Here is a 13,000-nt window from a genome sequence, read left to right as displayed (position 1 = left end):
CACATTCTCAAGGCACACTTGTTTGCTTCCAAGATTAGCCTGGGAAGTAGGAGCTGGCAGTGCAGGGGCTCAGCCTGGGAGGTGCTGGCTCGTGGCTACTGAACACAGGCACTTGTAGGTCATCAGCTGGGCATGGCCACCCTACCTCTCACTGGTAGCTGTCCCTAGAAACACTTCCTCTTGACCCTGTTGTCCAAATCTATCCTCTGATCAAGGTCATGCCAAGTCACCTTCTTATACCTAGTATGCCTTGGATTCTCTCCAAAGTCAAGAAGGTGCCCCTTCTCTTGAGCCTCTAGATAGCTAGGCACCCCAAAGACTTATCTTTTAATGACATAGCATCCTTACTCTTACTTCTAGAAGAAATCCTGGAAGTCAGGATCTTCCAGCTTGGTCTCTTCATATAGGCATTGGTGTGGCTTGAATAGCACTGACGAAGGGAGTGCCTGATAAATAGTCCCACTGGAGTCTGAGTGGTGCTGGGTTCTTTGTAGAAATAACTCCGTTTTGTCCTCATAAGGGCCCTTGTAAGAGGGTGCTTTTGTTCTCATTCTGCTCTGACAGCTGGGGAAACCAAGGCCTGAGAGGCTAGAGGTGGTGTGAGGCAGCACAGCTGGCAAGGACATGGTCTGCAGGGAATTTCCTGCCCTGCAGGTGCTGGCATAAGGGTGCAGTGGGAACAGGTACTCAGAGCCACTTACCACCAGGACAGGGAGCCAGGATATCCACTTGCAGTCCCCTACGTGGGCCATGCTCTCCTGGGGGAGCACCTGAAAGACACACTCTATTAGTGTCAAGTGGGCATGGCTGTGGCTCCCAGCCTTGGGGCCAGCTGCCTCGCCCGTTTATTGTGCCCCACTGAATGTAAGGTATTTTCCAATGGACAGCATGGAAAATATTATACCCCAAGAAAAGGGCAGACTTTGAATCCCAAGCTGGTGCCCTGGGGCACCAAGAGTCCTCCCCAGTGTCACATTGTATGTAGAAAGAGCTCCCAGAGGGAGGACTGAGCACATGGAGACTTCTGTTTAAACCTGAGCTGAGGGTTGGTATTTAATGTGCTCCAAAAGATCAAACATAATCTTACATAGCTTTAAGTATGGGTAGCCTGGACTGATCCTTTGGCCTACAGGGCAACAAGATGGTTCTTGAAGATGCTGCTGGGGTCTGAGTTTAGTCCATTCCCTGTCTCTTGGCCCTACTGGAAGGGTCCTCTCTTTGTGAGGCCTGGATTATCCATTAGAGTGGAGGGTAAGAGAATGTAGGAGTTCAACCAGGTAATCTTACTGTTGAGATGAGTGAAGGCCAGAGAGCCTCAGTGACTTACTTATCCACGTCACGCAACTACTTTGGCTACAGCCCAGGGATCTACATTACAACTCCTACAACTTGGCACACTGCTTTGCTGGAGGTGTGTAATCTGCTCACATTTTTACTCTATGAACAGGGGACTCATGTTTCTAGCTCAAGCAATTTTAACTGGGAGTATGGGTGTTAATTACCTTGGTTGTGCACACAGACGTGCTGTGCTTGTGTGACCCACTAGACTCCTTAGGCACCACACTTCAGTTAGTGTTGACACTGCGGGCAAATTAATGATGAAAAGCACATCTTCTCTGAGAAGTGGGACATATAAGGAAATTTCCAGAATCTGTTGCTAACTCAGACCACAAGTCAACTTGGGCCCTGGACACCTTCTGGACCTTTTACTTCAAATTCTCTTGTCATTATCATTGGTCATGGAAACCAGTGATTCTCAATTCCACACATGAAGATATGAGGTAGGGTGGTTCAAGCAGACCATGGTGAATGGGACATCTCTCTCCCTCCCTCTTTCCCCCTGCTCCTTTCCTTTATTCTTTGTTTCCTAGTTGTAGGACTTTATCCTTACAATGTTGGTGATGATTTGAATGTAAAATGTCCCCCATATGCTAATGTGTTCGAATACTTAGTCCCTAGCTATTTGGGAATGGTTGTGGAACTTTTAATGGGTGAACCCTAGCTGGAAAAAGTATGTCACTGGGGTAGGCCTTGAAGTGTTACCGCCCAACTCTGCTTACTGCTCTCTCTCTCTCTCTCTCTCTCTCTCTCTCTCTCTCTCTCTCTCCTTCCATCCTGCTAAATGTGTAATATAAGACAGACTTCCCCCTTCTGCCATGCTTTCTCTACCATGATGGACTCTATCTTCTGGACCTATAAGCCAAAACAAACTCTCTCCCTCCATAAGTTGCTTCTGGTCAGGTATTTGTTCACAAAAATAATGGATACCCTAAAGACATAATTGATTAAAATAGCCACGGGATTATGTATTGAATATAAAGAAAATGAACTGGAGAAATAGGAGAAAGCTGTAAGCCAGGTTGCCCTTGAGTGCTTGGACATACAGCATCTACTTTTCTAATCCCTGAGACCTAAGGTCTCAGTGAGAATTCTGGAGTAAGAACACACACGAGAGAAGCATCCAAGGCATAAATATTTAGAGAGAGGTGTAGGGGAGGGGTCCGTATCTGCTGAGTTTTCTGCTTTCCTGAGTGCCTAGGCAGACACCAGTCTAGCCTCCCACCCCTCCACCTATGGAACAGTGAGAGCTCACACTCCTGTCAGAGGAAGGCGGATGAGATCCAGGACTCTAAGATGTCACTCGTTTTTATTATTATTATAACAATGATAGAGAGAAAGAGAGAGAGAGAGAGAGAGAGAGAGAGAGAGAGAGAGAGAGAGAGAGAATGGGCATGCCAGGTCTTCTAGCCACTGCAAGTGAAATCCTGATGCATGTGCCACCTTGTGCATCTGGTTTACATGGGACCTGGAGAATCAAACCTGGGTCCTTAGGTTTTGCAGGCAAGTGCCTTAACCACTAAGCAATCTCTCCAGACCTAAGATGTCATTCTTAATTAGCACTGCAATAAACAAACAAGCAAGCAACAAAAATGTGGGCTGTCGGTGTAGTATGTCCCCAGAACTTGGAAAAGAATCCAAGAGTGTCAGTTCTCTAGAGCAGCCTGCAGGGCTCAACTGTCTATTTCTAAATGACAAAGTCATCATACAGAATATGCTTTGTGGCTATGGCCATGCAGCTTTCTCTATGCATGGAAAGGCTCTGAGATTTTGGTAGAAAGTGGAAGAATGAGAGGAGGTGATCAAGGACTGAGGATTAGAACAGATGGTTTCATAGTCATTGTTAACTTTATGATCAGCAAAAAAGACCACAGAGACGTTTTCCTCTGGGGAGAAGCAGGTCTCCCAGTAGGGGCTAGGAAGGACATCCTGAAAGATAGTAAGGAGGCCAGACCTGAGTCAATGGCAAAACCTGGAGGGTGGGACCTCAGCCTCACTGCTCGGGTACTAGGAGGTAGCTGTCCAAGGTCACTACTGTCTATTGGGTGGTCTTCCAAGAATGACCAAGATCCAGATTCTCTTGTACCCCAATTCTACTAGGCAAGATGAAAGCACTTGCTGCCTCCACTCATGAACTTGCTGGCATTTTTCTTCTGGCAAGGAGCAAGCTGGGGCAGGCAGCAGAGGGGGTAGGGAGGCCCAGTAGGAAAAGCAAGGCAGGGAGGATGGCTTCAGCCCCCTAGGAGGGCGGGGGGCAGAGGGGCAGAGGTAAGAAAGGGAGCCACCCCTTTCTCCGCCCTGGGCTCACAGCCTTACCTTGCTTTTGGAAGATGGGGTTAGCAGAGTGAGTTTCCATGGAGTCTGGACAGAGTCAAGAGGCTCTGGGTTCTGGAGGCCTTCCAAGAACCATATTAATGGTTTCTAAGTTAATTGACTTCTAATTATAGCAGAGCCTTGGGGGCTTCCCTGAAATACAGGGAAGGGCTTGGTCTGTGCACTTTGGTGCTAGCCTGGAACGTTTATTGAAAGGTTCATTAAAGATGTTCCCAATAAACTAGGGTCAAAAGGAAAACAGACAAAGTCAAAGTCAAATAAAAAGCCCTCAGCACCTGCATTACATTGTGCTGTTCTCCTAGAAGACAGTGGGGTTCAGGAGGGATGGGGTGGGTCTCTGCTCAGAGCTCTGCTTCTGAGATGAGGGTGGGGAACAACAACAGGCCAGCCTGGGGACCACTGGGGGATCCTGCTGCTCCTAGATATGGCCTTCTGTTACTTTGGACACACCCACCCCCTTGCACTACTAAAGGTGCTGAGGGTATGTCTTTAGTCTAGGAGCCCCACAACTGGGATGGTGTTGGTAGTGGGGGACAGCGTGCTATCTTCTCCCATCCACCTGCAGACTAGGCTGCTGCTGAACTTGTGGAGCTGACCAGATGAATGACCCAGATCAGAGTCCTGCAAACTGAGGCCCGTTGGCACAGTAGTAGCCCCCACCAGCTGGTGCCTGCTGCCTTTTTCATGGTTCAGCAGAGATCCTGGGGCCTAGCAGAACAAGTGAGCCCAGGATGATTGCAGTTTTCAGGAGAGGATAGACATCACTCTGCTAGCTACCCCCTTCCCTCCCACCTTCTCTACTTATGGGCTTTCTGCTATTCCTGCTTCCTCACATGACTTCCACCTGGAGCGACAACATGATGAACCATAATAATGTCGGCTCAAGATCCCATCCAACACTGTGAAGGCCTCACCTTTATCACCTCACTGTCGTGAGCTCAGTCTTGGTCCTCTCTCTCTCTCTCTTTTGAGGCAGGGTCTCACTATAGCTCAGGCTGACCTGGAATTCACTATGTAGTCTCAGGGTGGCCTTGAACTCATGGCAATCCTCCTACCTCTGTCTCCTGAGTGCTGGGATTAAAGGTGTGCACCACCATGGCTGGCCTTGGCCTGCTCATTTCTGCATGAGGCTTCCTGTGGATCCTCTTTATGGCTGGCCTGTAGCCAACAGTGTGACTCCCAGGAACCTAGACCAAAGAAGGTCCCTTAGGCACAGTCTTGTCTGAAACAAAGTCCTCACTATCTTTCTGGGACTTTCCTCCCTACCTTCTCCTCTGTCTAGATGGAGGAAGAAAAGTCAAACAGGCCCACTCATCCACCCACACCTAGGAATAGCACCATGCTATGTGTACTGTAGATGTTCAGGACCAACAAAGATAAAAGTTCAGAATTAACGTATGGCCTAAACAGGGAGCTCAGCCGCCTCAGTAAAGGGACCCAAACTTCCTGGGCCTCAGCTCCACAGACCAGTACTTGCTGATGGAAAATGTAGCTGAGAGGAAGAAAGGTGGCTCTTGGGAAGCTTGTGGTTTGTCAAGCTGGAGTAGAGATCGATTAATTCTGTGGTTTCATCCATTCAAAATTTTATAGACACCTGCTGGCCCATGTTCACTTCCTCAGTACCCATGCAAAGCCAACCATACAAAATATTTATAAAGTACCTCCACTTTGAGCAGGTTCTGGTCTACAAGATGAAACCAATTCCTGACCTCTAGGTGATCAAGAAACTTCGGGGCCACGATGTTCTGGGACTTGTAGTGAGCTTTTGACTTGCAGTGTATGCTCCTTCCTATGCTGCCCTTCCTGCTGCTGACTGGGGTTGCCCAAGGGGCAGAGCTAAGAAGGGGCATACACAGAGCTACCTTCTCATCCTCAGAGGCCCATGAGAGCAGGATAAGTGGAGACTCATTTAAATACTGAAGAGCAAGTAAAAGTTAGCTGAGAAAGTGGGAAAAGGTATCCAAGGAAGGAGGAAGAAGCAGCCAGAAGGCTCAAGGTAAGGGATGAGGTTTCTCAAGAGCCACAAGGCTTGTGTGAGGTTAGATGAAAGCAGGTGGTTGTTATGGGCTTGGGAAAAGTGCACGTATGTTACTTGCTCTTGCTTCACTGTGACATTAACAAATTAATGGAGGAAAGGCTTATTTTGGCACATGGTTTCAAAGCATTGGTCATTATGATGGAAAGGATGGGGCAGAATGGAGTAGATCATTGTGGCCAGAAAGCAGAGGAGAATGCCTACATTTACTGCATATTGCATCTGGACCTCCAGCCTATGGAATGGTGCTGCCCACATGCAGGGGAGGTCTTCCCTTAGTTAATTCTCTCTTGAGATGTCCTCATATACACACTCAGGATGTGTCTGACTGATCTCTGAGGTGCTTCAAAATCTAGCCATGGTAATCATAAAGACCACCCATTACACCTAGTGACACAGCAACTGTGGCAGGCTGGCTCTCCACCGTGGTGGCAGAGGAAGAAGCTTTCCGACTTTGATGGCTGAGACCCAGGGAAGAAATAGATGTTATCATGTGACCCAACTTACATACACATCTGTACGTACACACGTACATACATATATCACATATAACATACATATAACTGAGACAAGTTTCATGAGCCATGTTTGCTTACTATGAGCAAAGTACTCTGATACATTCTGTCCTGTTATTTTGGTTCCATTAAAAGAAAATAAAACCATGATTGCAACCCAGGAAATTGACTTTATGACCTACCTTTGGGACTTGATTTATAATCTGAAAAATGCAGGCTTAGAAGGGTGTGTTACTGTATGGATGGTACTTAGTAGGAGCTGGTGGTGGCCTGACCCAAAGTGGAAGCAGGTTAGGGAGCATGGTCTGGACAGGATGGGTCTGGAGTGGCAGAGTTGTCAGAACCAAGGATGAGAAGTGTCAGGATCATGACAGAGGCTGGTGGTGGGTGACTGGTGCAGCTATGGGGTGAGTGTGTGGCTGGACAGAGGTAGAAGACCTTGTCCTGGACAGCGGCTTTAGGAAGAGAACTCAGGAGAAGAGGGAGAAAGAAAAGGAGAGAAAGGAAGAGAGAGGGAGAAAGATTGCTGTTGACAGTGTTGAGGGTGTCGTCAAAGGCATCAAAGAGTTCTGATGGACATTGTCTGCTGAATCCCTCAGGCCTTGGGGATGCTGCACAGCATGAAAAGTGTTCATCCTTAGGAGCACCTTTCTCAACGAACTACTCCAGACTATACAAGGTAGTAGTGTAAGGTTTCTAATTCCAGAATCCTGCTCTGTTGGTAAATGAGTATGCACTACAAGGACACGTTATATTCTTGGTGGAGATCATATTATTCTAGGAAGGTAGGAGGCTACCCTAGTCTGTTTGGAGCTCTCAGCACTTTGCTGGGATTGCTAACCCATGATAGCAGGTTATAGCAGGACTAGTGATGGCCCGGTATGAGAGAGAGGAGAAGGTGCTAGAAGGATCAGCCCAGCTGGCTTTCCTTGTCACCCAAGCCAGGAGTAGCTTTGACCGTCTCCTCCCTGAGTCTGGACTCAGTGTGCATGTTCAGGCAAGAGGTCAGATCAAAGATCATAAGGGACTATAGTGGTGTTCCGGGCTTTGCTGCTTAAGTAGGGCCCTTGGATCCATGTCATAAGCACTTTCTATAAGCTTGCAGTCTCAGGTTTCACCCAGGCTTGTCACCCGGAGATCTTCATTGCTACCAGATCTGCGTCTGTGTGCACACTGGGGTTTGAGAGCTGCTGCCTAGACAACCTCCTAGGAGCACATTGCTGGGGCGAGAGGAGGGGCTTAGTGTTTAATTAAAGCTTAACTTCCTGAGAACCCAGAAAGGAAGATTTGCTGGTTGGGTCTCTCCTTCCTTAAATCTGCCTCTCTTCTCAGGAATAAGCTCCATAGGCCTCATTCGTGCTCTGTGATTTCCTTAATTTCATTCTTTTGTTCATTCAACACATATCAGGGCAGCTTTTACCGTCTTACAGACCCTGGGAACAAAGATGGGGCTCCCATCTGAAGAGACAGACACTGAACACAGAATTATATATGAGCTTGAGCCCACTGTCCACAGACCCTCCTCAGACCTCACGTCCTGTCTAAGCAGCTGGCCTCTTGGAATGACCTGTGTCCTCCAAGGGTGGCTTGTCCTCACACAGCCTCTAGAGCACAGATGGGGCCACTACAGGAAGAGGATGGCTGTCCTCCCTGCTAGTCACCACCGGTGGAGCAGCCCACTTTATGTTCTTCTATCCTGCTGGACCACCTTTGAATGTGCAGGGACTACCTCTTTCCATAAGTTTATTTCCTCTGAAGAGGCCACACCTGTCCCCAGTATGCAGGAAAGACTGAGATAATGTGGCCCTGGGAAGCCTCAGCTAGAGCAAAGCCTTTGGAATCACCTTTCCAAGCATGTGGGCTAAGTTGCCCTCTGTCTCTGGTCCTTCTACCCTCTTCCCACATGAGTGCCTGCACGGCACTCTCAGAAGGCACTTCCTGCTCCTGGCTCCTTGTACTCAGCAGGCTGCAGTGGCTGGGAGCAGATTCCCAACTATCCCCACCCTGTGGTTCCCCAGCCCTGTGCTGCTCTCAGGGTGGCCTTGTCTAGATGGGAGAGGTGGCCCACCCAGTTCCTCAACTCTACAGCTCCTTATGGCTTGAGGCCAAACCCTGTAGCACCAGTGTGTGGGAGGCAGCAAAGTGCCCACTCCAACCCTTGTCACCCTCCTCGGCCTCTGTGGGCCAGGATCTCTCCTACAGGAGGAGCCTGAGGGAAGACTGCAGGTGGCCTCCTCCCTACATTTCAGGATTTCCTGGTCTGCTGGTGGCTTTCTCCCCACACTCTAGGAGTCCTGGTCTTCCCAGAAGGCCCCAGTTCTCTCCAACAAAGACAGATCCTCATTCCCACCGGGAGCTGGGGACCAATACCACAGCAGCTACAACATTTCCATCTGATGATTTATGAGCCAGTGAGAGCGTGCTAATCAATGCTCAATTGTGCAAAGACTAACTCATTCTCTCTTAACTTGTTTTGTCAGATCTGCTTCACCATCTCTCCTAGCCCCATAGTGGAAGTGTCCCCACACCATGTGTGATGTGACAGTATACTGCTTTGAACCAGGGTCCTCCATTTCTTCTGTTTCACGCTGGAAACCATGGCGAATAAGTTATGCTAAAAAAGGTCCTTGGGGCAGCATGGCCTGGGACATCCCAGAGGCTCAGCAGCCTTATCAGGCCTCTCCCTCCAGACCAGTAATAGAGTCTCAGAGGGATAGAGAACAAAGCTGAGGCATAAATACCTGACTACAACGGGAGACACCCAAGAGGCTCTGATCACCTCAAGGATGATAGAGAACCAGGCATTGCTGTATTACTGTACAGAAAGGCCTTTAATCAGAAAACCCTTGGTTCAGGGCTGTGAGGTCTTTTGCTATGTCTCAAGGGCAGTAAGGAATGTTTAAACACATGACAGATATATGTACAAACAGGGCCAGGGAGAAGGCTCAGTAGTTATAGCACTTGTCTGCAAAGCCTAACAGCTGGGGTTTGATTCTCCAATATCCACGTAAAGTCGTATGCACAAAGCGGTGCATGTATCTGGAGTTTGTTTGTAGTAGCACTATGTCCTGGCATGCCTGTTTTCTTCCTCTCTCTCTCCCCTCTGTCTTCCTCTGCTTGCAAATAAATAAAATATTTAAAAAGAAAATATATATGTACATAGAGTTCCATGTCTCAACAAAGCAGGCTGCTGGCATATATGACAAAGACTGCTGCTCTCAGAGCTGTGGTGACCAGCTCGAGCAACTCAAGATAAAACATGATCAAGCAGAACTGTGCTATCAAGAGGCATGGTAAACATGAGATAGATAAGGTTGCTGTGGGCAGAACACAATGTAGTACTGTATAGTCAACCGTTTTGTAATATGTAGAAGAGACACACTCTAAAATAACAAAGAATAGCTTAATACACAGTAACATAACTGGTTATTATAACTATCAAATATGAAGCCTTGTACGTGGCTGTTTTATGTGCTGTCCTTTCATGCAACTGGAATTATAGTATTTATACCAGTATCACCACAAGCACATGAGGAGGAACCACAAAGTTCTCATGGCAGCAATGTCACAGGACTTTTTCAGCCAGCTCCATTATAATGTCACAGAATCACTACTGCATGTGTAGTTTATTGTTGGTTGTAATGTTATATGGTTCATGACTCTGTGCACTTAAGTGCTTTTTTCTCATATGGTTTAAGATCCATCCATCTGCCCATATGTCCATCATGTCCCATCCAATATTGGTTGAGTAAACAAATGAACACAGTCCCTGTCCTGTAGGTGCTTTACAATTTGATGGCAGTCACAAAAGGCCAGCATAACTCAGTGAGCTAAACGCTGAGGGGAATGAGTGATGGGTAGAGTGGGAGCGTGGTAGAGGGGGACCTGAATCCCAGGGATGTCAAGAAGGTTGTCCCAGACTCTGAGAAAGGTCGATGGCCAGTAGTTAGCCTAGTCACAATGGAAAAGTAGAAGAAAAAAAAGGTAATGGGAAAGGCATGGGCTAAAGTTGGCATGTCCTAAGGTCACTGCTCTATCCTTTTCTCTTAGCAGCAGATAAATGCATTATTCACTGAACTGAGCTCCCACGAAATCCCCAGCTCCTTGTTTGCTACAAGCAGGTTCTGTACCAGGTGTTCCTTCAGCTCTTCCCTCATTTCTTTGCTCTCACCAGCTCACAGAAATTTGGAAAGCAATGCGCTCAGCCCACCTCAATCCTAGCTATCCCTTCAAAGGGGGAACCTGCTATAGAGCTTGGAAAATTAGAACTGTTACCTTTTGCTCCTGGGGATCCTAGAGGGCTCATGCCTCCTCTAAGATTACTACTGGGTCATGTAGCCAGGCTCCCACATGAACACGACTGTCTGAGGGCAAAGACAAGCTAAGGGCATGTGGAGAACAGTGCAGGGCGTGCACTTTTTGAGTGCTGCCCCTACCCCACAGTTTGCACCTCTTTCCTTCTGGTTGCCCTTTGAACACTTTGAGCCTTGGAAGCAGCAGACTGCTCCAAGTGTAGAGAGGAAGCTATAGGAGGCCTGTGTGGTAAAAGCAGCCCCCCCCCCCCCGATCTATACCAGAACCTCAGATGGGAACTTGAGGTTTTATGTAGGTGGGAAGCACCAAAAGGGGAGACTGGCTTTTGCCTACATCTATTCTGGACCTTTTTAGAGGAGGGCACTCACAGCTGGGGCTTTCCTGCTAGTGCCCAGGTAACTGCTTCCACTGAGCCACTGAAGGGCCTGTAGCAGCCACATCTAGATGGGCAGTTGCCATGGAAACATACACATAACTTTGGAGGAGGGATGAATGCAATACACAGACCCTTCCCAGCCAACCATGAGTGTGGCCAAATGGGTACAGAAGGGTTGAATCATTATAGTATGTGGCTGATGCCACATGGCTGATGCTTTCCTCAGAGTCACAGGCAGATTATTACTGTTGAGAACAATTGCCTGTTGGCCATTGATCATAATCACCCCTAACAAAATTCCTTTGTCTCAGAGGAGCAGCAGACCTAAGCCTGTGTGTGGCCTTCCATTCTGTTTGCTGGATCTTGGCCCTGAGGCTTTGTGGGACACACAAAGCAGGTATGGGGTTTAACCACCCACGTCACAGCAGGTAAATCTGTGGCCGGGGGACCAGTCTGAGAGGGAGCAGGAACAGTGTCCTACTCTAGTATGTCCAAAGTGGTGGTCACTGGGTCCATTTCTGAGTGACCCTTCTTGGACATCCTGGCCATCTGTTGCTGCTTCCAGTTGCTGAAGCCCGTATAGTGCCACACCACTTACCACTGCCTGGCACTGCGCTGCCCACATACTCCCCAGAGTCCCTGCAAGATCAGAGAGATTGGACATTCTCTTTGTAAGTGCAGTGATAGGAAGGCCTTAGACATTCCAAGGCACCTTGCAGATCACACAAACAAACCTAGACCTGTCCCACATCAGTTCCACATTCTGTTTATCTACAACTTCAGCAACAGGTGTCTCGGAGCCAGAGAGAAAGATTGGCCAAGGCTGTATTTAGGAGGTAAATGGCTCCTGGCTTAGGGTGCTGTGAGTGTGGTCTCATGGCACTCCTGTGGACCTATCATTGGAGCTGCAGGGATCAATGTCCCTGACTCCCTTCCTTCCTGGGGAATGTCAACAGCAGCCTTGCTGCTCACACTTCCTGATGAGGGAGGCTGGGATTCTGCCACCTCTTTCCACCCCACACTGTGACCCTTGATGATTTCTATAGCCTCTGGGTTCCAGTACATTCTGCTTTCTCCTCTGTCCTTTCAACACCAGGCCAACCTAACTCCCAGGCACTTCCACGAAGAGTTCATAGCCCAGGAACCGAGAGAGAGAGAGAGAAAGAGAGAGAGAGAGAGAGAGAGAGAGAGAGAGAGAGAGAGAAGAGAGAGAGAGGCACTATGATCACCTCTCAGTGCCCCCTGGGTAGGATTTTTAGTGGGTAGGATTTTGCTTGTTTACAGTTCACAAGTAGATGGACAGCTCCTGATTTCTGATTCTGGGGTTAGACCATCCCCTACCCCTCTACTCCCACTGACGTGGAAATAACCCAGTACAGGTGCTGCTTCACCAGGCAGGTGACCCGGATGGGGCAGAGCTATAAATAACCATTAAGTGTCCCTTTCAGAGAGGACTTTGTTTTTCTGTCTTAAATTCGAGTCCCAGCATGAAACAAGGAACTTGAAAATTTGGATCCTTCCTGTCAAAGTCAGTCTTGTTCTACCGGTTTAAACGAGTGTTCTCCCGTGCAAGTACTGTAACAGGAAGGGCTTGGGGAGGCCAACACACTTGTAGGCTCTGCCAGGAGCCCTGAGATGGGTCTGCCTTTTGTTCCAAATGCCTCTGTGGGATGGAGGGAGACATAGGGACTGTTAACATCCCTCAATCTAAGGCATCAGTGGGGCTGAGAGTAAAGTCTATTCCTGGCTTCATTCATTCATTGTGCAGCTAACTTACTAATGCATATAGGTTATACTGCAATTACATTATGTTCATTCTCCCACCCAAATCTTATTCAAGGTGGAGGATCTAAATTCACTGCTGATGTCTTTTAAAAAATTTTTTGTTTATTTTTATTTATTTATTTGAGAGCGAGAGAGAGAGAATGGGAATGCCAGGGCCTCCAGCTACTGCAAATGAACTCCAGATGCGTGCGCCCCCTGGTGCATCCTGGGTCCTGGAGAATCGAGCCTCGAACCGGGGTCCTCAGGCTTCACAGGCAAGCGCTTAACCGCTAAGCCATCTCTCCAGCCCAACTACTGATGTCT

The 13,000-nt window shown here is 48.2% G+C and overlaps 1 protein-coding gene across 4 annotated transcripts in view; it reads right to left on the bottom strand.

Moving 5' to 3' along the window:
- The window catches only part of Edar (ectodysplasin A receptor), an 86,193-nt gene that overhangs the window by 29,319 nt on the left and 43,874 nt on the right, over nt 1-13,000 (bottom strand). For all 4 annotated transcript variants that reach the window (XM_045146673.1, XM_045146674.1, XM_045146676.1 and 1 more), the window contains one exon: nt 702-770. In XM_045146673.1, coding sequence (XP_045002608.1) covers nt 702-770 — 69 coding nt within the window. The remainder of the gene's footprint in view (nt 1-701; nt 771-13,000) is intronic.

The sequence above is a fragment of the Jaculus jaculus genome, chromosome 4 (genome assembly GCF_020740685.1).
Source record: "Jaculus jaculus isolate mJacJac1 chromosome 4, mJacJac1.mat.Y.cur, whole genome shotgun sequence".
NCBI lineage: Eukaryota > Metazoa > Chordata > Mammalia > Rodentia > Dipodidae > Jaculus > Jaculus jaculus.
This window is presented reverse-complemented; position numbering and strand designations above follow the sequence as displayed.